Source organism: Ranitomeya imitator, chromosome 6 (assembly GCF_032444005.1).
Source record: "Ranitomeya imitator isolate aRanImi1 chromosome 6, aRanImi1.pri, whole genome shotgun sequence".
Lineage (NCBI taxonomy): Eukaryota > Metazoa > Chordata > Amphibia > Anura > Dendrobatidae > Ranitomeya > Ranitomeya imitator.
The window spans coordinates 240,893,910-240,913,531 of NC_091287.1; the positions used below are offsets into that span (position 1 = coordinate 240,893,910).

The 19,622-nt window shown below is 44.5% G+C and overlaps 1 protein-coding gene across 2 annotated transcripts in view; it reads right to left on the bottom strand.

Moving 5' to 3' along the window:
- GALNT4 (polypeptide N-acetylgalactosaminyltransferase 4) overlaps window positions 1–19,622 on the bottom strand; it is a 109,179-nt gene that overhangs the window by 68,489 nt on the left and 21,068 nt on the right. For both annotated transcript variants that reach the window (XM_069730518.1, XM_069730519.1), the window contains exons 3-5: window positions 11,275–11,444; window positions 8,292–8,481; window positions 5,990–6,175 (exon numbers count right to left, since the gene is read on the bottom strand). In XM_069730518.1, coding sequence (XP_069586619.1) covers window positions 5,990–6,175; window positions 8,292–8,481; window positions 11,275–11,444 — 546 coding nt within the window. The remainder of the gene's footprint in view (window positions 1–5,989; window positions 6,176–8,291; window positions 8,482–11,274; window positions 11,445–19,622) is intronic.

A 19,622-nucleotide genomic window follows, 5' to 3' on the forward strand; every position in this document is an offset into this window, starting at 1 on the left:
GTTAGTTATTTAAAACTTTAATAAAAGTATTATTTTTTAATATGGACACATTGGATCGCATTTTGTGTGTGGTTTTCACATTCCCCCTTTGGATTAAACATGGAGAACATGTATACATATGGCAACAGCCATTGTGCCTCAGCCAGCCATTTCTTTCTGGTTCCTCTTTGGGTTTTTTTAGTGATGAGCGAGTGTACTCGCTGCTCGGGTTTTCCCGAGCACGCTCAGGTGACCTCCAAGTATTTGTCACTGCTCGGAGATTTAGTTTTCATCGCGGCAGCTGAATGATTTACAGCTAGCTGATACCCTGGAGAACATGATAAATGCCAGTTTTTACGGTCCCCCATCACATGATCGGAGTAATTCACCAAAAAAGGCAGATTTTTAAATTCATTTCCCTCTCCTCTGATATGATCTAGCATATCAGAAGAGAGAAATGGGGTCCCCCAGGCCCCTCCATACCTCCACCATCCCTGGGCCCTCCTACTCCATCCCCCAGCCCTCCCCATCATCTTCCTGGAAGAAAACAGCAGGCGCATATGCTGTGCACCTGCCAAGATCTCCCAGCCGGTACCCAGCAACAACAGGGGATTTTTCCTATTGGTTCATTTTGATCACCGTGATTGAGTGTATCACAGTGAGCAAAATAAAAATAAATAGTCAATCAAACCCCCCCCCCCTCCCTTTGCATTCCTCAGATAAAATTAAAAAAATTGATTTTTTTTCCCCCCATTCTTTGCAGTTAGGGTTAGGGTGGGGTTAGGACTTCGGTTAGGGTTGAGGTTGGGGTTGTTTTGGGGTTAGGGTTGTCGTTAGGGCTGTGTTAGTTAGATTTGGGGGACTTTTCAAAAGTTATAAAAAAAAAAAAAAATGACGATGACGGCTATTGTTGCGCGCAAGTGCTCGCCGATGCAAACTGGAGTAGCGAGCACTTGACATGGTGCACGCCATCGATTCCAGACAATTTTGCGTTCAAAAAGTCAAATGGTGCTCCCTCCCCTCTGAGCCCTGCCATGAGCCCCAACAGTGGATTTTCCCCATATATGGGGTATCTGTGTACTCAGGAGAAACTGCACAACAAATTTTGTGGTCCATTATCTCCTGATACCCTTGTAAAAATAAAAAAGTTTGAGGCTAAAGTAAATTTTTTGTGAAAAAAGTTACATTTTTTTCTTCCACATTGCTTTAGTTCTCGTGAAGCACCTGAAGTGTTGATAAACTTCTTGAATATGGTTTTGAGCACCTTGAGGGGTGCAGTTTTTAGAATGGTGTCACTTTTGGGTACTTTCTGTGATATTGACCCCTCCGTCACCTTCAAATGTGGTTGTGGTCCCTAAAAAAATGGTTTTGTAAATTTTGTTTGAAAAATTAGAAATTGCTGGTCAACCTTTTATCTTTATAACTTCCTAACAAAAAAAAAAAAATTATGTTTCCAAAATCGTGCTGATGTAAAGTAGACGTGTGGGAAATGTTATGTATTAACTATTTTGTGCAATATGACTCTCTGATATAAAGGGCACAAAAATTTTAATTTTGAAACTTGCAAATTGCATTTTTTGCCAAATGTGTATTTTTTTCATAAATAAACGCAAGTCATATCGAAGAAATTTTACCACTAACATGAAGTACAATATGTCACGAATACGGTAAACATTCTCAGAATCAGTGGGATCCATTGAAGTGTTCCAGAGTTATGACTTCATAAAATGACAGTGGTCAGAATTAAAAAATTGGCCTGGTCAAGAAGGTGAAAACAGGCTTCGGGTGAAGGGGTTAAAATTGTATATTTTTTCATTCATAGTTGCTGTATGATATTTATGTACTGTAAGTATAGACATAAATCTGTACATTCATTTATATTTCAACATATTTTAATACAAGATATTTCAAAAAGGTTCCAGAGCTATAACCTCATAAAGTGACAGTGGTGAGAATTGTAAAAATTGGCCCGGTCATTAAGGTCAAAATTGTCACAGTCACTAAAGGGTTAGATCTGGAGTATGTCATTTCAAATACTGCTTTCACTCATACTAATGAGTCAGGAAAAATATGCACCAAAAACTCAAGCAAAAAAATAAAATCTGTTTTTTCTGCTGTGTTTTTACTGCCGAGATACAGAAATGGTGCGGGAATGTCTGCACCAAATACTTAAAGGGACACTGTCACCTGAATTTGGAGGGAACAATCTTCAGCCATGGAGGCGGAGTTTTGGGGTTTTTGATTCACCCTTTCCTTACCCGCTGGCTGCATGCTGGCTGCAATATTGGATTGAAGTTCATTCTCTGTCCCCCATAGTACATGCCTGCGCAAGGCAAGATTGCCTTGTGCAGGCATGTACTACGGCGGACAGAGAATGAACTTCAATCCAATATTGCAGCCAGCATGCAGCCAGCGGGTAAGGATAGGGTGAATCAAACACCCAAAAACCCCGCCTCCATGGCTGAAGATTGTTCCCTCCAAATTCAGGTGACAGTGTCCCTTTATTGTGTCCACGTACCCCAAGGTACATGCCTGTGTGTCAAGATCTATAAGTAGCAAAATGGTCAGAATGGCATAATCTTCACCAGAAAAAAGAAAAAAAAGGGCTCACCCAACCTCTTTGAAAAAAGACATACAAGGATGAAATACATCAGTGTAAGGAAGAAATGCAATCCAACTCTGGGCTTTCAAACACAAGACAATTAAACACTATCTTATTTCCCCCCCAGAGGCTTTCCTGTGCACGTCCTCGGGCACCGTCTACCAACCGGCACTCAGTACTGACAGACAAACCCCGTTATCAAAAACAAAACGTTCTGAAGCATCCGACAGTGAGCTGGGAGAATGTCGCTTTATTAGGGGATACCGAAGTCAGATAAAAGCACTGTACACGGCATTATGGAAAGCTCCTGCTAGGACAGGCAGTAGCGGAAGCCCTTTAACCCTTCATCCCCAAGGCTGTTTGCACCTTCATGACCAGTGTCACTATGTGGTAATAACTCTGGAACGCTTCAACGGATCCCAGTGATTCTGAGATTGTTTTTTTTTTAGTGACACATTGTACTCCATATTAGTAGTATTTAGGTCAATAGGATTTGCATTTATTTATGAAAATATAAAAAATGACAAACTTTCTGCAATTTTCCAACATTAAATTTTTATGCCCTTAAGCCAGAGTATTAAAACAAATTACCACTTATCTGGCAGATCATTAGAGTTTGTGTATGTGGAGTTCAGCAGTGCAGATCCCCACGGATCAAAAGAGCTCTGTCTGTGAAGTCCCCCATTAATATGGCTAATCATCAAGCATGCACTGCTCCATTCATAGTCTATGGAGACAACACAGACAGCAGGGTACTGACTAGTCATTCCATCTGGTGGTTAGCTTTCCGATACCAGAAGGTAATATCAGGCTGAATCAGAAACCAAAGAGGACAAGCAGACACTTGTCATTCCAGGAGTATAATATCAAATCAGACACTTCCTTTTTTTTAGACTAGATTAATGTACGTGATTCTGTGCTTCTGCTCTGCAAACTACAGTTTTGAATGTTCTGAATATATTTAAAAGGAAACTCTATTTTCCCTCGCCTTAAAAATAGTAATCAGTAATGGATTCCTTAATGCGGGATTGTAAGCATGGCTCATCACTTAGGACAGGGGTCCCCAACCTGTAGCTCGGGAGCCACATGTGGCTCGCGGGCCCATGATGTGTGGCTCGCGGCTGCCTGCCAGCTTCGTCCAATAGCACCAGGTGTAAAGAACTACTAAGAGCAGATGTCTAAATGGTGAATTTTTTGTGTAGCCCTGTATGGAAGAACAGATCTGAATGGGGGTGAGATAGGAAACCGTGGAGCTTGGCATACTGCCTTTGTGTGATTTCAGTGGAAAAGTTTTGGTTATCATTATACCGGTAATGGAGGCTCTCGGTATCACTACTGTGAGTGGGGAAGGAGCTGGTTGTGGCTCGCGACCCTCTCTCAGAGCTGAATGTGGCTTGCGACCCTCTTTCATAGCTGGATGTGGCTCTCAAGGTCAGAAAGGTTGGGGACCTCTGACTTAGGATGTAGGGTGAGCTGGCCAATATCTGAAATGTATATATTCCAGAGGACAGAAACTCTCCAGCAAAGTGAATAGGCGTTTCAGTCTTGAGGAATTGATGGAGGCTCTCTGTGATTGCGCCAAGAACTCTTCCTTTAATTGTGAATCATCAGATCCATCTGCATATCATGGGATGGATTCACAAGACCTGGTCCATCGGTCACGTCTGAAATTAGTGGCTGCTGGGTGGGAGCCCCGAAAACCACCTGCTACCTGACGCCATCCATGGCTTTTATTTGATTTGCCCGCCTGGCGCAATGTCATTGTTGCAGCCTGATGCACGTGACATTGGTACAGGCATGGATGCAGTCAAATAATAGGCAATCTCCACGTCTCTCATCTGCAGCCACAGGTTGCAAACCTGGGAAATAGACCAACTCCTGCAAATCGATCTGCACCAACTCTATTCCCGTCCACAAGATAACTGCTGATGGAGGAGCTTATGGCCAAACATCTTTCATCCTTCTTAACAGGTTAATCCTATCTCCAAGATCCTATCCCAATATGTAGTAGGAATAATAAGACCTCCAATTAGAAATGTAGTATACCATTCAACTGGCCCACAATGACCAATCCACTTTCCAGGAAACTGTTCATGTAGGAATGCTCCGACCTGACACCCATAATGTGGTGGTGCATTGACAATACAACACAATGGGCAGCGCTTTGAACACATTTTATAAGTGGTCATAAACTTGTAAAAAAAATCATGAAAGACTAAAGTTACGTTAAAACCAAGCACATCATTGGTTTTTTTTGAGAAATTCTCAATAAGTTTGATGTGTCACATGACCCTCTTCCCATTGGAAAAAATAAAATTGGGTCCAAAATGTCCGACTTCAAAATGGCCGAAATGGTCACCACCCATCTTGAAAAGTTTTCCCCCTCCCATATACTAATGTGCCACAAACAGGAAGTTGATATCACTAGCCATTCAAATTTTATGTAGGTGTATCCATATAAATGGCCCACCCTGTACATTAGCAATTCAGTAATCTCCAAGAAGCCATTTAATTAGATCAGTCACACATTATTGCAGTATTAAAAGGGTTGTCTCATGCTGCTTCTTCAGGAGGGCTCACTCCCCTGCCTCCTGATGTGCATCCTCCCATGCTGCTTCTTCAGGTGCGCTCACTCCCCTGCCTCCCGATGTGCATCCTCCCATGCTGCTTCTTCAGGAGCGCTCACTCCACTGCGCATCCTCCCATGCTGCTTCTTCAGGAGCGCTCACTCCCCTGCCTCCCGATGTGCATCCTCCCATGCTGCTTCTTCAGGAGCGCTCACTCCCCTGCCTCCCGATGTGCATCCTCCCATGCTGCTTCTTCAGCAGCGTTCACTCCCCTGCCTCCCGATGTGCATCCTCCCATGCTGCTTCTTCAGGAGTGCTCACTCCCCTGCCTCCTGATGTGCATCCTCCCATGCGGCTTCTTCAGGAGCGCTCACTCCTCTGCTTCCGGATGTGCATCCTCCCATGCTGCTTCAGGAGCGCACCCTCCTCTGCTTCTGGATGTGCATCCTCCCATGCTGCTTCTTCAGGAGCGCTCACTCCCCTGCCTCCCGATGTGCATCCTCCCATGCTGCTAGAAGCAGCAGATTTGTCTTTGCAGCATCAGGAGTGTGGGGGCACTGAAGCTAGCACTCCATCGAGCTACAGTGCAGCGCTTCCAAGCTCAGTAGCAAAGAGCTTGTGAGTGCTGCCCTGCAGGTCTTAGAAGCTGGCTACCACTGACTGCACAGGTAAGTGGTAATCTAGGCAACCAACAGTAAACTACAGAACTAAAAATCTCTCTGTTCTTGAGAATGGAGATAATTTCTAATATGAGATGATTTGCAAAGTTACTTGTTTTTACATTTACTCTTTTTAGATATGAGACACAACCCCTTTAACCATCAGGCAACACACAGATTACCTTATAGGATCTATCCTAGACTTTCTTCTTTGACGTTCCTTTTCTGGTACCGCATGCCATTGAAAAGTCAAGCGCCAGTCAAATCCACCAATCATAGGTTCACCAGTCTGCATATAAAACTCGAAAGTGTTCCAGTCAATTGTGTCAATAACCGGACAGACTACGGCAGTTTCATTTTCTCCAATCCTGCAAGAAAATATCAGAAATAGCAGTGAAACATCCACTGATGGATTATGCAGCACAGGATTTCATAGTTATCAGCGATTACTCGGCTGTAGATAATGAAGTCAATCTAAGAAACGCAAATCTACAGTAAAAGACTTATCCTACAAATCCAACCATGTCAATATGTGGTTACATGAATGGAAAAGATGGCTCCTTTCATTAATGATATACGGTAGGAAAAAAATCATAATCAGTTATTTATAATAGTGTAATTCCACACCAAGCTACACTACAGCAAAGAAGATTGCTGCTACTTGTACCAGAAATATTAAAGGGAACCTGTCACCCCGGTTTTTCAGTACGAGATAAAAATACTGTTAAATAGGGCCTGAGCTGTGCGTTACTATAGTGTATTTTGTGTACCCTGATTCTACCCCTAAGCTGCCGAAATAACTTACCAAAGTCGCCGTTTTCGCCTGGTCAGGTCAGATGGGCGTGGCGACATCGCTGTATCTTCCCCCAGATCTTGCATATATTTCCGTTGGTGGCGTAGTGGTTTGCGCATGCCCATCTTCTGAATCCACTGGGCAGGAGAAGAAAAAACGCGCGATCGGCGCTATTTCCCTGGTGATCTGTGCGGGCGGCCATCTTCCTGAGGCCGCGCATGCGCATATGGAGTCCTCTGCTGCCCGGAGCTTCAGGAAAATGGCCGCGGGATGCCGCGCGTGCGCAGATGGAGATCGCGGCGGCCATTTTCCTGAGGCCGAGTTCACATCTCAACTTCAGGAAAATGGCCGCCGCGATCTCCATCTGCGCAAGCGCGGCATCCCGCGGCCATTTTCCTGAAGCCCCGGGCAGCAGAGGACTACATATGCGCACGCGCGGCCTCAGGAAGATGGCCGCCCGCACAGATCACCAGGGAAATAGCGCCGATCGCGCGTTTTTTCTTCTCCTGCCCAGTGGATTCAGAAGATGGGCATGCGCGAACCACTACGCCACCAACGGAAATATATGCAAGATCTGGGGGAAGATACAGCGATGTCGCCGCGCCCATCTGACCTGACCAGCCTGATTGACAGGCGAAAACGGCGACTTTGGTAAGTTATTTCGGCAGCTTAGGGGTGGAATCAGGGTACACAAAATACACTATAGTAACGCACAGCTCAGGCCCTATTTAACAGTATTTTTATCTCGTACTGAAAAACCGGGGTGACAGGTTCCCTTTAAACTGCATTTACACATAGATTATGGAGAACGAGAATTCCTAGGAAGGCTCATTTTACGATAATCTTTCACTCAAAATAGGCTGCTGATGACCTAAGCAAACACTCGTTTATTGGGTGAAATTATCTTTTGCGCAGAGCAAGAGACCAATGTTCTTGACAACTCATTGTCATGTATAAATAGAACCATGGCAGTCAATGAGCACAGAGTGGTCTATTATAGATCACTTCTAGCACATCATTTACTTCCATCTGGCTGTGTAAACAGGTTACTAAACGGCTGCCGATCGGTAAGGCCATGTTCACAAGTTGCGTTTGTCGGCGTTTTTTTAATGAACATTTTCAGCTGTGGTTCAGAGTACCAGCAAAGTCTGAGATTCCAGAAATCTCATGACCACAGCTTGGTTTTTTTATCCACGGTATTTTGTGCAATATCTTGGTTTTCAGCGTTTTTCACCTATTGAAAGGAATGGCTGGTGCCAAAAAATGCTGCAAAAATGCAGGTATCAGGTTTTGCTGTGTTTTTGTGCCAAAATCTGATGAAGAAGAATCAGATTTTTTATGCACTAAACTTTAAACTTTTTTGAAGCAAGTTTCTTACTGCCAAGAGAGCAGGTTTTGACTGTGGAAAAAAAGGCACCGTGTGAAGATACCCTAAAGGTTACCAATAGGCAGTTATGTAGTGTCACCGCTCCGCCTGTGTAAACTGACTCTAAGGCTTCCTTCAGACAAATATATGAACAATGATGAACAATCTAAAAATGGCAGCTGAAATACTATATACGTTCTAATGAACCCAAGTCACAATACCATCCATCCCTCCAGAATGAGAGGGATCAGATGGTAGATTCAGAATATGTACTGCTAAACATCTCAGGAAACGCTCGAGTAAATGAGGCCTTATACTCACACACCTCTCAAGCACTGGCTCCAGCCAGCCAGGGACGCATTCACAATGGCAATCCAGGAATGTCAGCACATCACCAATTGCGTAGGTTGCACCAATTAGCCTCGCTCGTACAAGTCCTTCGCGTTTTGTTGTCCTGATTAAGCGCACCCTCTCCAGTGAGCTGATGTAGTTTTCAAGCTGGGACTTTAAAAAAACTACAAAAAAAAAAGTCAGTGAAATTCAATGTTAACAATACATATACCGTATATACTCGAGTATAAGCCAAGATTTTCGGCCCAAAAAAATGGGCTGAAACTGCCCCTCTCTGCTTATACTCGAGTCATGGAAGGCGGGGTGGGGGTCGTCGGGTGAGGGGGAGCGACGCCTGTCAAATACTCACCTGCTCCCGGCGCTCCTGACGCAGTCCCTGCATGTCCCACAGTCTTCGAGCACGGCAGCTTCTTCCCCTGTTCAGCGGTCACTGGTACCGCTCATTAAAGTTATGAATATGGATTCCACTCCCATAGGGGTGGAGCCGCATATTCATTACTGTAATGAGCGGTACCACATGAGCGCTCACTACATGATGAAGCTGCCGCTCCCGAAGACCGTGGGACATGCAGGGACCGCGTCAGGAGCACTGGGAGCAGGTGAGTATATCATATTCACCTTTTCCGCGTTCCATTGCTGCCCCGTCTTCTTGCTGTGACTGTTCAGGTGAGAGGGCGCGATGACGTATTAGTGTGCGCGCCGCCATCTGCCTGAACAGTCAGTGCGGAGAGAAGGGACGCTGAGGAGCAGCGACGAGAGGGGAGTATGTCATTTTTTTTTTTTAGTGCAGCAATACCAGCAAAGTTGAGTCAAAGCCCAATTTCTCTCTCCTTAAACAGTAAACAGCACAACAGCACATATGCAACCAGGCTAAGGAATCCACATATAGACTGTGTTGATATCCCTTTAACAAGAGCATCGGGTATGATGCCGGGATTTATGAGCACACGGTCTACCTACTAACCTTTTTTTTTTGATTGGGCATTCTATCTAATCAGAATTGGTTTGTCATATGTATTTTTAGGGACTCTGGTTTATGAGAGTTATTACATCCCTATGATATGTCTGTCCGGATGGACGTTGTAATTGATTGAGTGTAATTTTAATGTGCACTATATCACATTATTTTTGTTTGTTGGGGTAGTTTTAAGAAATATATTATTAAAAGTTATATTTTATTATTTTTTCTCTGTGCTGTTTACTACAACTTTTTTAGTGCAGCAGCAACATTATATGTGGCACAATGCATAAAGAACTGCATGGAGCATTATATGGGGCATCTATGGGGCCATAACTGCATGGAGCATTATATGGGGCATCTATGGGGCCATAAAGAACTGCATAGAGCATTATATGGGGCATCTATGGGGCCATAAAGAACTGCATAGAGCATTATATGGGGCATCTATGGGGCCATAAAGAACTGAATAGAGCATTATATGGGGCATCTATAGGGCCATAAAGAACTGCATAGAGCATTATATGGGGCATCTATGGGGCCATAAAGAACTGCATGGAGCATTATATAGGGCATATTTGTATATGGAGCATCTTATGGGGCCATAAAGAACCGCATGGAGCATTATATGGGGCATCTATGGGGCCATAAGGAACTGCATGGAGCATTATATGGAGCATCTATGGGGCCATAAAGAACTGCATGGAGCATTATATGGGGCATCTATGGGGCCATAAAGAACTGCATGGAGCATTATATGGGGCATCTATGGGGCCATAAGGAACTGCATGGAGCATTATATGGAGCATCTATGGGGCCATAAAGAACTGCATGGAGCATTATATGGGGCATCTATGGGGCCATAAAGAACTGCATGGAGCATTATATGGGGCATCTATGGGGTCATAAAGAACTGCATGGAACATTATATGGGGCATGTATGGGGCCATAACTAACTGCATGAAACATTATATGGGGCATCTATGGGGCCATAGAGAACTGCATGGAGCATTATATGGGGCCATAAAGAACTGCATGGAGCATTATATGGGGCATCTATGGGGCCATAAAGAACTGCATGGAGCATTATATGGGGCATCTATGGGGCCATAACTAACTGCATGAAACATTATATGGGGCATCTATGGGGCCATAGAGAACTGCATGGAGCATTATATGGGGCCATAAAGAACTGCATGGAGCATTATATGGGGCATCTATGGGGCCATAAAGAACTGCATGGAGCATTATATGGGGCATCTATGGGGCCATAAATAACTACATGAAACATTATATGGGGCATCTATGGGGCCATAAAGAACTGCATGGAGCATTATATGGGGCCTATTTTGTATGGAGCATCTTATGGGGCAATAATGAACTGTATGGAGCATTATATGGGGCTCTTGATTCAATATGGATATTCAAAAACACTTAACCTAGTGATGTCTCAATTAATTTTACTTTTATTGGTATCTATTTTAATTTTTAACATTTACCCGTAGCTGCTGCATATTCCACCCTAGGCTTATACTCGAGTCAATAAGTTTCCCCAGTTTTTTGTTGCAAAATTAGGGGGGGGTCGGCTTATACTCGGGTCGGCTTATACTCGAGTATATACGGTATTTTATGGATCATCTTTGCACCATAATTTGTGCAATTCTAACATTCGGAGGTACGTTGTCCCTCACCTTCCCAGAAAACTGCCCCATGTATGAGTGATAGTTACATATTTTACCTTACAGCTTATTACGGCACATTGCAGCTGTAAGAAGGGGGTTATGGTTAGTTCCATATGCCTCCATTACAGATATGGAATACATGTGTCATTAATATAACCTATGAATTAGCCTGTACAACCTTTATCTGTAGCTTGCAAAGTTTATTATCCAAATGACTCTTCCGCGCATGTAGAAAGAGGCAATTATATTATGTACAAGGATGATGAAATGGTAATTGTTACACACTAGAACAACACACTTTACAATGTCTTGATTACCTTTATCACTGAAGTCATCAACTAGTATGATTTCTCTTAATAGTACTGCCGGGGACATTTCTAAGACACTGTGAATCGTGCGGAGTAAAGTGGACATTGCCTCATTGTAAAACGCAATTATAACAGATGTGGTTGGAAGTTTCCTGTAGTTGTACCCTTTGGACTTACACCTAAAAAATAAAATAAAAAAAATATATATACACTGACTAATAGTTTGACACAACTAAATGAAAAATGTGACTGGACATTTAGTAAGCTCTTTATTTCCCTATCCCTTACTGGAATGCAGAAACTAAACAAAGTACCCAGGGAAAACAGATGCAAACGCGGGGAGAACATACAAACTCCATGCAGTTGTCCTTGGTCAGAATCAAACCTAAGTCTCTAGTGCTGCAAAGCAAATGCTAACCACTGAGCCACCGTGCTGCTCATCGGTGCAAAAGCATTAATGTCAGTGGTACTGGCTGACGGCTAAGGTGTATGAGGAGATATACACTGTGTGCAGAATTATTAGGCAAGTTGTATTTTAGAGGATTATTTTTATTATTGATCAACTACGTTCTCAAACAACCCAAAAGACTCATAAATATCAAAGCTTAATATTTTTGGAAGTTGGAGTGGGGTTTTTTTTAGATTTGGCTATCTTAGGAGGATATCTGTTTGTGCGGATAACTATTACTGTGCAGAATTATTAGGCAACTTAATAAAAACCAAATGTATTCCCATCTCACTTGTTTATTTTCACCAGGTAAACCAATATAACTGCACAAAATTTAGAAATAAACATTTCTGACATGCAAAAACCAAACCCCAAAAAATTAGTGACCAATATAGCCACCTTTCTTTATGATGACACTCAGCAGCCTCCATCCATATATTCTGTCAGTTGCTTGATCTGTTTACGATCAACATTGCGTGCAGCAGCCACCACAGCCTCCCAGACACTGTTCTGAGAGGTGGACTGTTTTCCCTTCCTGTAGATTTCACATTTTATGAGGGACCACAGGTTCTCTATGGGGTTACAGATCAGGTGAACAAGGGGGCCATGTCATTATTTTTTCTTCTTTGAGACCTTTACTGGCCAGCCACGCTGTGGAGTAGTTGGAGGCATGTGATGGAGCATTGTCCTGCATGAAAATCATGTTTTTCTTGAACGATACCGACTTCTTCCTGTACCACTGCTTGAAGAAGTTGTCTTCCAGAAACTGGCAGTAGGTCTGGGAGTTGAGCTTCACTCCATCCTCAACCCGAAAAGGTCCCACAAGTTCATCTTAGATGATACCAGCCCATACCAGTACCCCACCTCCACCTTGCTGGCGTCGGAGTGGAGCTCTCTGCCCTTTACTGATCAAGCCTCTGGCCCATCAAGAGACACTCATTTCATCAGTCCATAAAACCTTTGAAAAGTCAGTCTTAAGATATTTCTTGGCCCAGTCTTGACTTTTTATCTTATGTTTCTTATTCAAAGGTAGTCGTTTTTCAGCCTTCCTTTCCTTGGCCATGTCCCTGAGTATTGCACAACTTGTGCTTTTTGTTACTCCAGTAAAGTTGCAGCTCTGAAATATGGCAAAACTGATGGCAAATAGCAGCTTCACGCTTGATTTTCCTCAATTCATGGGCAGTTATTTTGCGCCTTTTTTGCCCAACACGCTTCTTGCGACCCTGTTGGCTATTTGCCATGAAACGCTTGATTGTTCGGTGATCACGCTTCAAGAGTTTGGCAATTTCAACACTGCTGCATCCCTCTGCAAGACATCTCACAATTTTGGACTTTTCAGAGCCCGTCAAATCTGTTTTCTGACCCATTTTGCCAAAGGAAAGGAAGTTGCCTAATATTAAGCTTACCTTATATAGGGTTTTGATGTCATTAGACAACACCCCTCCTCATTACAGAGATGCACATCACCTGATTTACTTAACTGGTAGTTGGCTCTCAAGCCTGAACAGCTTGGAGTAGGACAACATGTATAATAAGTATCATGTGATCAAAATACAACTTGCATAATAATTCTGCACACAGTGTACAGGATGACCAATCGCTAAGTTCCAATGGAGTTAAGACGCCATGCTCGAATAGTGTAGTAAATAAACGCGGCACTCTGTGGGATATGAGTTTTGGTGCTCGAGTAGGGTATCCAACCCCAATAGCAAATAAAAAAAAACAAAATTGAGCTTAAATTGAGTTGGTGCACATGCAGAAGTTAAACGCATGTTCACATTGGCCACAAAACATTGAAACCTACAAAAGAAAAAAGTAAACGAAAACCCTGATGTAACTAAGGCTAGGTTCACATTGCGTTAGCGTATGCGCTGAACGGATTGCACTAACGCAATGTCCAAAAAGGGATCGCGTTTGGCGATCCCGCTAGCGCAGATGCCCGATCTGCGCTAGCAAAGAACGGACCTTGAACGCTGCAAGCAGCGGTCGAGGTCCATCCGAAAATAACGGGACATCGCTGAACCATGCCAAAAATGGCATACGTTAGCGATGCGTTAGCGATCCGTTAGCACATTGCGGTCAATTGGTGCGCTAACGGATCCGTTACATAGCGTTAATTGTGCCAATTTTGCCATGTAACGGATTCCGTTAGTGGACACCCACTAACGCAATGTGAACCTAGCCTTAGTAAAAAAAAGCAAAAGTGCTTTTGAAAAACACAGAGTTTTTAGTAATACTGTTTTTTGATCAAAAAATAGCACAAAAGCCATCCCACCTCGTCACGGTAACTCTGATCGGGACAGTCCTACAATGTCTAATATTAAAACCTTACATTGTGTCAATGTTGACCTCAGTGTGAATAAGGGCAGACAAAAAGACTGGGCCCAACCAGTGAAACACTAGACTGGGGAAGCCTTAAGGTACTGTCACACTAGACGATATCGCTAGCGATCCGTGACGTTGCAGCGTCCTCACTAGCGATATCGTCCAGTGTGACAGGCAGCAGCGATCAGGCCCCTGCTGGGAGATCGCTGGTCGGGGAAGAAAGTCCAGAACTTTATTTCGTCGCTGGACTCCCCGTAGACATCGCTGAATCGGCGTGTGTGACACCGATTCAGCGATGTCTTCACTGGTAACCAGGGTAAACATCGGGTAACTAAGCGCAGGGCCGCGCTTAGTAACCCGATGTTTACCCTGGTTACCAGCGTAAAAAAACAAACAGTACATACTTACATTCAGCTGTCTGTCCCTTGCCGTCTGGTTCCTGCACTGACTGCTGGCCGTAAAGTGAAAGCAGAGAACAGCCACAGCGGTGAGTCACCGCTGTGTGACTCACCGCTGTGCTGTGCTTTCACTTTCACTTTACGGCCAGCAGTCAGTGCAGGAACCAGACGGCAAGGGACAGACAGCTGAATGTAAGTATGTACTGTTTGTTTTTTTACGCTGGTAACCAGGGTAAACATCGGGTTACTAAGCGCGGCCCTGCGCTTAGTTACCCGATGTTTACCCTGGTTACCGGGGACCTCGGGATCGTTGGTCGCTGGAGAGCTGTCTGTGTGACAGCTCTCCAGCGACCAAACAGCGACGCTGCAGCGATCCGGATCGTTGTGGGTATCGCTGCAGCGTCGCTAAGTGTGACGGTACCTTAATATAGTCTCTAGCTCAGAAACAGGGAGATGTTTACTTAGTTACATCAGGGTTTTCGTTTACTTTTTTCTCTTGTAGGCCCCAATAGCAAATGTCTAAGAATAACCCGGCACTCAAAAGGTTTGTGAAAAACAGAAAATACAGCTTATTCTTATCCAGACACAGAACCAGTTTGTTGTTGAATGTTTTTGGTCCCAGATGGACCTTCTTCAGAACAGTTCAATTTATCTGGAATGTGAGGATAATATGTATAACCAGTGGGGGAGTCACTCTGATAATGTTTGAGCTATCACCAACACTAAATGCAGTGTGTAGACCTGAGGTAAGTAGTGCACCACAGCGCGCTTCCCCCGGCGACACAGAACGCCACCAGCGCTGGAGCTCCACTATGTGCTGACCACCGGATCCCCTTAGCGCCTTAGTGCACTACTACCCAGCCTGAGTACATGTAGGGGTTGCCTACTTGCTAGGGAATCCCCACATGTAATCAAGCTGTCTAGTAGCCGCAAATCATGCTGCTGAGGCGATGAAAACTTAATCTCCCAACACTAACAAATACTCGGAGACCACCCGAGCGTGCTCTGGAAAACCCGAGCAACGAGTACACTCGCTCATCACTAATGAGAAGGAATTTTGGAGGCGTTATCTGTGACAGTTGCGTGGTTTGTAAGTGTGATAACTCCCTTCCCTCCTGTAACTTTGCTTATTCCCCCGTCCTACACTCCCTGGTGCATTTCTCTGCTATATGTGAATGAATATTTGTATGCCTGGTATTTTCAGTTTACCCTTGTTTGTGTTGCCTTGCTCGTAAGGGTTGATGTACTGCAGTGCACAGTAGCACCCCTCTTCCCTAGGTGGGGGAAAAGAACAGACAGAGGGGGCTGATTCAGGAGATAAGGAAAGGGTGGCAGCCCTGGCATCTTCACCTTCAGAAGTATCAAGGCGGAATAGGGAAAGCTAGGGTGCCCCCTAGTGTTAGGTACAGGAAGGAGACCCTGGTCTCGGGTCACCCGACAGTTGGGTCGTGACAATTGCATAGCAATGGAATTTACCAAATACATCTTTTTTCTCCTTTTTTTCCCTACTGTCTATTAGAAACAAGAAATGCAGAGCACTAAAAGCAATCATGCTGCCAAATCTGAAATAGTAGAGAACAAAAACTTTGTAAAGAAGAATTGTGCTGTTGGAAAATGAAATGCAAACCTACTAGTAAATGGAAAATGGTAAAACAACCCTTGGATATGGAAAGCTAAAAGCAAACAAAAGACAGAAGGCAGAGCATGGGACAAATATGACATTCCTTCAAGCACTTGCACTTAGTACTGGAAATATGCCACCTTCAGCATAAAGCTTCAGGCCATGTTTTTCTATGACACAGCGTAGATGTGCATGCCATCTTCAATGGAACATATGAGACCTCGCTGAGCACCGAGTGCTTGGATAATGAGGTCTCTGTGTGCGCCAGTCACGCTGAAATGTAGCAGTTGAAAGCTTAGGCGATTGCAGAAGACCTCCTGATCCCTGAGGGATCATGTACAGTTCCAGCTCCACATTAAAGAATAATGTAATCCAGATCTGTATTGTCTGTGGTTATATAAAAACTTCTAACTATTTGGGCATTTTTTCACATCCATAGAAATATCACAACTAACCCTGCAAGAACAGTAAGAAAACAGCTCTGCTGCTTAGATCCAGGCCTAGGGCAGATGTTTTAACAGCTGTTGTAGAGGAAATGTAGTATTACATGACGTTCATTTAATACAAAGGTTGGAGTCCGCCAGAGCAGAGATGATCTCAGCCACATCCATATGCCCTATCAGGGGTTGTCTTCATGAGACATTGTATTCCCTGTCATTTTCTCCAAGCACTGTGATTGGAATGGGACAAAAACGATCCCTGTTTCACCGGCTTTAGGCAAAGATGGCCAGATATGATATTTTAAAGGCTTAGACAATGTTAGATAAGACGTTAAAACTATATTTTTATCTTTATTAATCCCATGAAATCATTGCTACTTGTAGCACAATCTATAATGTTAATTTGACCGGCTAACGCAACGCCGTTGTAAGAGACCACTGCTGTCCCCACGATGCTCCTTGGAAGAAAGGCTCACCCTGATATAAATCACCAATAACTTTACTAACAAATAATGTGGTCCTGCTGGTGTTTAATTAGAGAGAACCCCTTCTACTGTCTCCCAAAGAAACTGGAACATGAAAGTTAATAACTGTTAGTTGAGGGGATAGCAAAGGCATTTGATTTCTTGAGGGTAGGTCATGAAGGTGAGGCATAGGGCTGCTTAGATAATTTTTTCAGGACTTTTATATTGATGGCCTATACTGACACCCCTGACTGATCAGCTACATGCAGATATGGCGAAGTTCTGAGAAGTGCGAAGTCCTCCGGGCACATCCATCTACTTTTAGTATTGACCATGCCTGGTAATGTAGCTTTTTGTAGCTCAGTGTCATGGAAGTGAATGCGACTAATCAGCATTGCTGGACAGAGCGCCAACGTCCCTTTAATCATTATTAGGGTTGATCGGATAAGCTCTTATCTGAAGCAATTCTAATAGCTATAGCACTTACCGAAGAGCTGCATCGGTAACCTGGATACAAGGAGCGCTCCCGCTAATCAGCTGTTCTGAGCCGCAGCTGCATGTGTCACGGCTGTGTGACTGTCACACCACATGCAGCTGCGGCTCGGAACAGCTGTTTAGCGGAAAATTTATATATAATCTGTCAGTATGTCTTTGGAGTGTGGGAGGAAACCCAAGCAAACATGGGGAGAGCATACAGGCTCCTTGCAGATGTTGTCCTTTGGCGAGATTTGAACCCAGGACCTCAGCACTAACCCCTGAGCCACCGTGCTGCCCCTTTAATCAGTTGACTGATATTGATGGTCTGTAGAGACATCCCCCACCAACGTACACACACACATACACAATCATTAGCTGCATCAAATCACACAAGATTGAGAGAGGCTTGTTTTAGGGTATGTGTCCACCTTCAGGATGGCCGGCGGTTTGGACGGAAACCCGATCCGTGCTAAGCTCCGCCCCCTTCTGAAGACGCGATGATGCCGGATGTGTTCATAGCACACATCCGGGATCATCGCACCCCACACATAGGGCCCTGTGTTATACCTTGCGGCGACGCAGCGTCGCTGCAAGGTACACGGACATGCTGCAATCTTAAAAGATGCGCCACATGTCTGGAGTTGCAGGACCGCCGGATGCGTGTTACCACACATAGTGGAGATGGGATTTCATAAAATCCCCTCCACAATGCTGGAACATCTGGACGCTGCGTGTTTGACGCTGCGGCCCCACGCAGCGTCAAACACGCAGCATTTCCTGAACGTGGAAACATACCCTTAGACTTCTGTCTGAACCTTGGTATTTAGGCCTCATTCAGACATCGGTGAATTTCCTAGTACGCAAAAAAAAAAAAAAGCAAACAAACAAATTTTCAGTTTTTATCATCAGTGACTTTTCTTGCATGAAAAAAAAAACCTAACTACAAAGCTTCTCGTATCCTCTACAGCAGGGGTGGAGAACCTCAGGCCCGTGGGCCATTTACAACCCTTGATGACCTTTCATCCGGCCCCCAAGCAGCTTTCCCGGGCACTGCTGTGCTAGGGCCAGCAGCCCTTTAAAGGGACACTGTCACCTGAATTTGGAGGGAACAATCTTCAGCCATGGAGGTGGGGGTTTTTGGGTGTTTGATTCACCCTTTCCTTACCCGCTGGCTGCATGCTGGCTGCAATATTGGATTGAAGTTCATTCTCTGTCCTCCATAGGACACGCCTGTGCAAGGCAAGATTGCCTTGTGCAGGCATGTACTACGGAGGACAGAGAATGAACTTCAATATTGCAGCCAGCGGGTAAGGATAGGGTGAATCAAACACCCAAAAACCCCGCCTCCATGGCTGAAGATTGTTCCCTCCAAATTCAGGTGACAGTGTCCCTTTAATTTCTTTCTGCTCCACACAGTGTTCAATACAGAACTGTTGTGAATTCTGTGGCAGAGCTCCCTCCTGTGGTCACAAGTGGTACTTCGGCTGATTCTGTCTGTGAGCTTCCGTTGGTGGAGGAGAGTGGTACTGCGGCTTCTGAGTTTCCTTCCTCAGGTGATGTGGTGAAGTCGTTAGGTGCTGCTCTATTTAACTCTACCTGGTGCTCTGATCCTGGCTTCCAGTCAATGTTCTAGTATTGGACTTGTTTCCTCCTGGATCGTTCCTGTGGCCTGCTGCTCTGCATAGCTAAGTTCCGCTTTTGTTATTTTGTTTGCTGTTTTTTCTGTCCAGCTTGCATTTGGTTTTTCTTGCTTGCTGGTAGCTCTGGGACGCAGAGGGTGTACCTCCGTGCCGTTAGACGGTACGGAGGGTCTTTTTGCCCCCTTTGCGTGGTTGTTTGTAGGGTTTTGTGTTGACCGCAAAGTTACCTTTCCTATCCTCGCTCTGTTCAGAAAGTCGGGCCTCACTTTGCTAAATCTATTTCATCTCTACGTTTGTCTCTTCATCTTACTCACAGTCATTATATGTGGGGGGCTGCCTTTTCCTTTGGGGTATTTCTCTGAGGCAAGGTAGGCTGTTTTTCTATCTTCAGGCTAGCTAGTTTCTCAGGCTGTGCCGAGTTGCATAGGGAGCGTTAGGCGCAATCCACGGCTGCCTCTAGTGTGGTTGGAGAGGATTAGGGATTGCGGTCAGCAGAGTTCCCACGTCTCAGAGCTCGTTCTATGTTTTCTGGGTTATTGTCAGA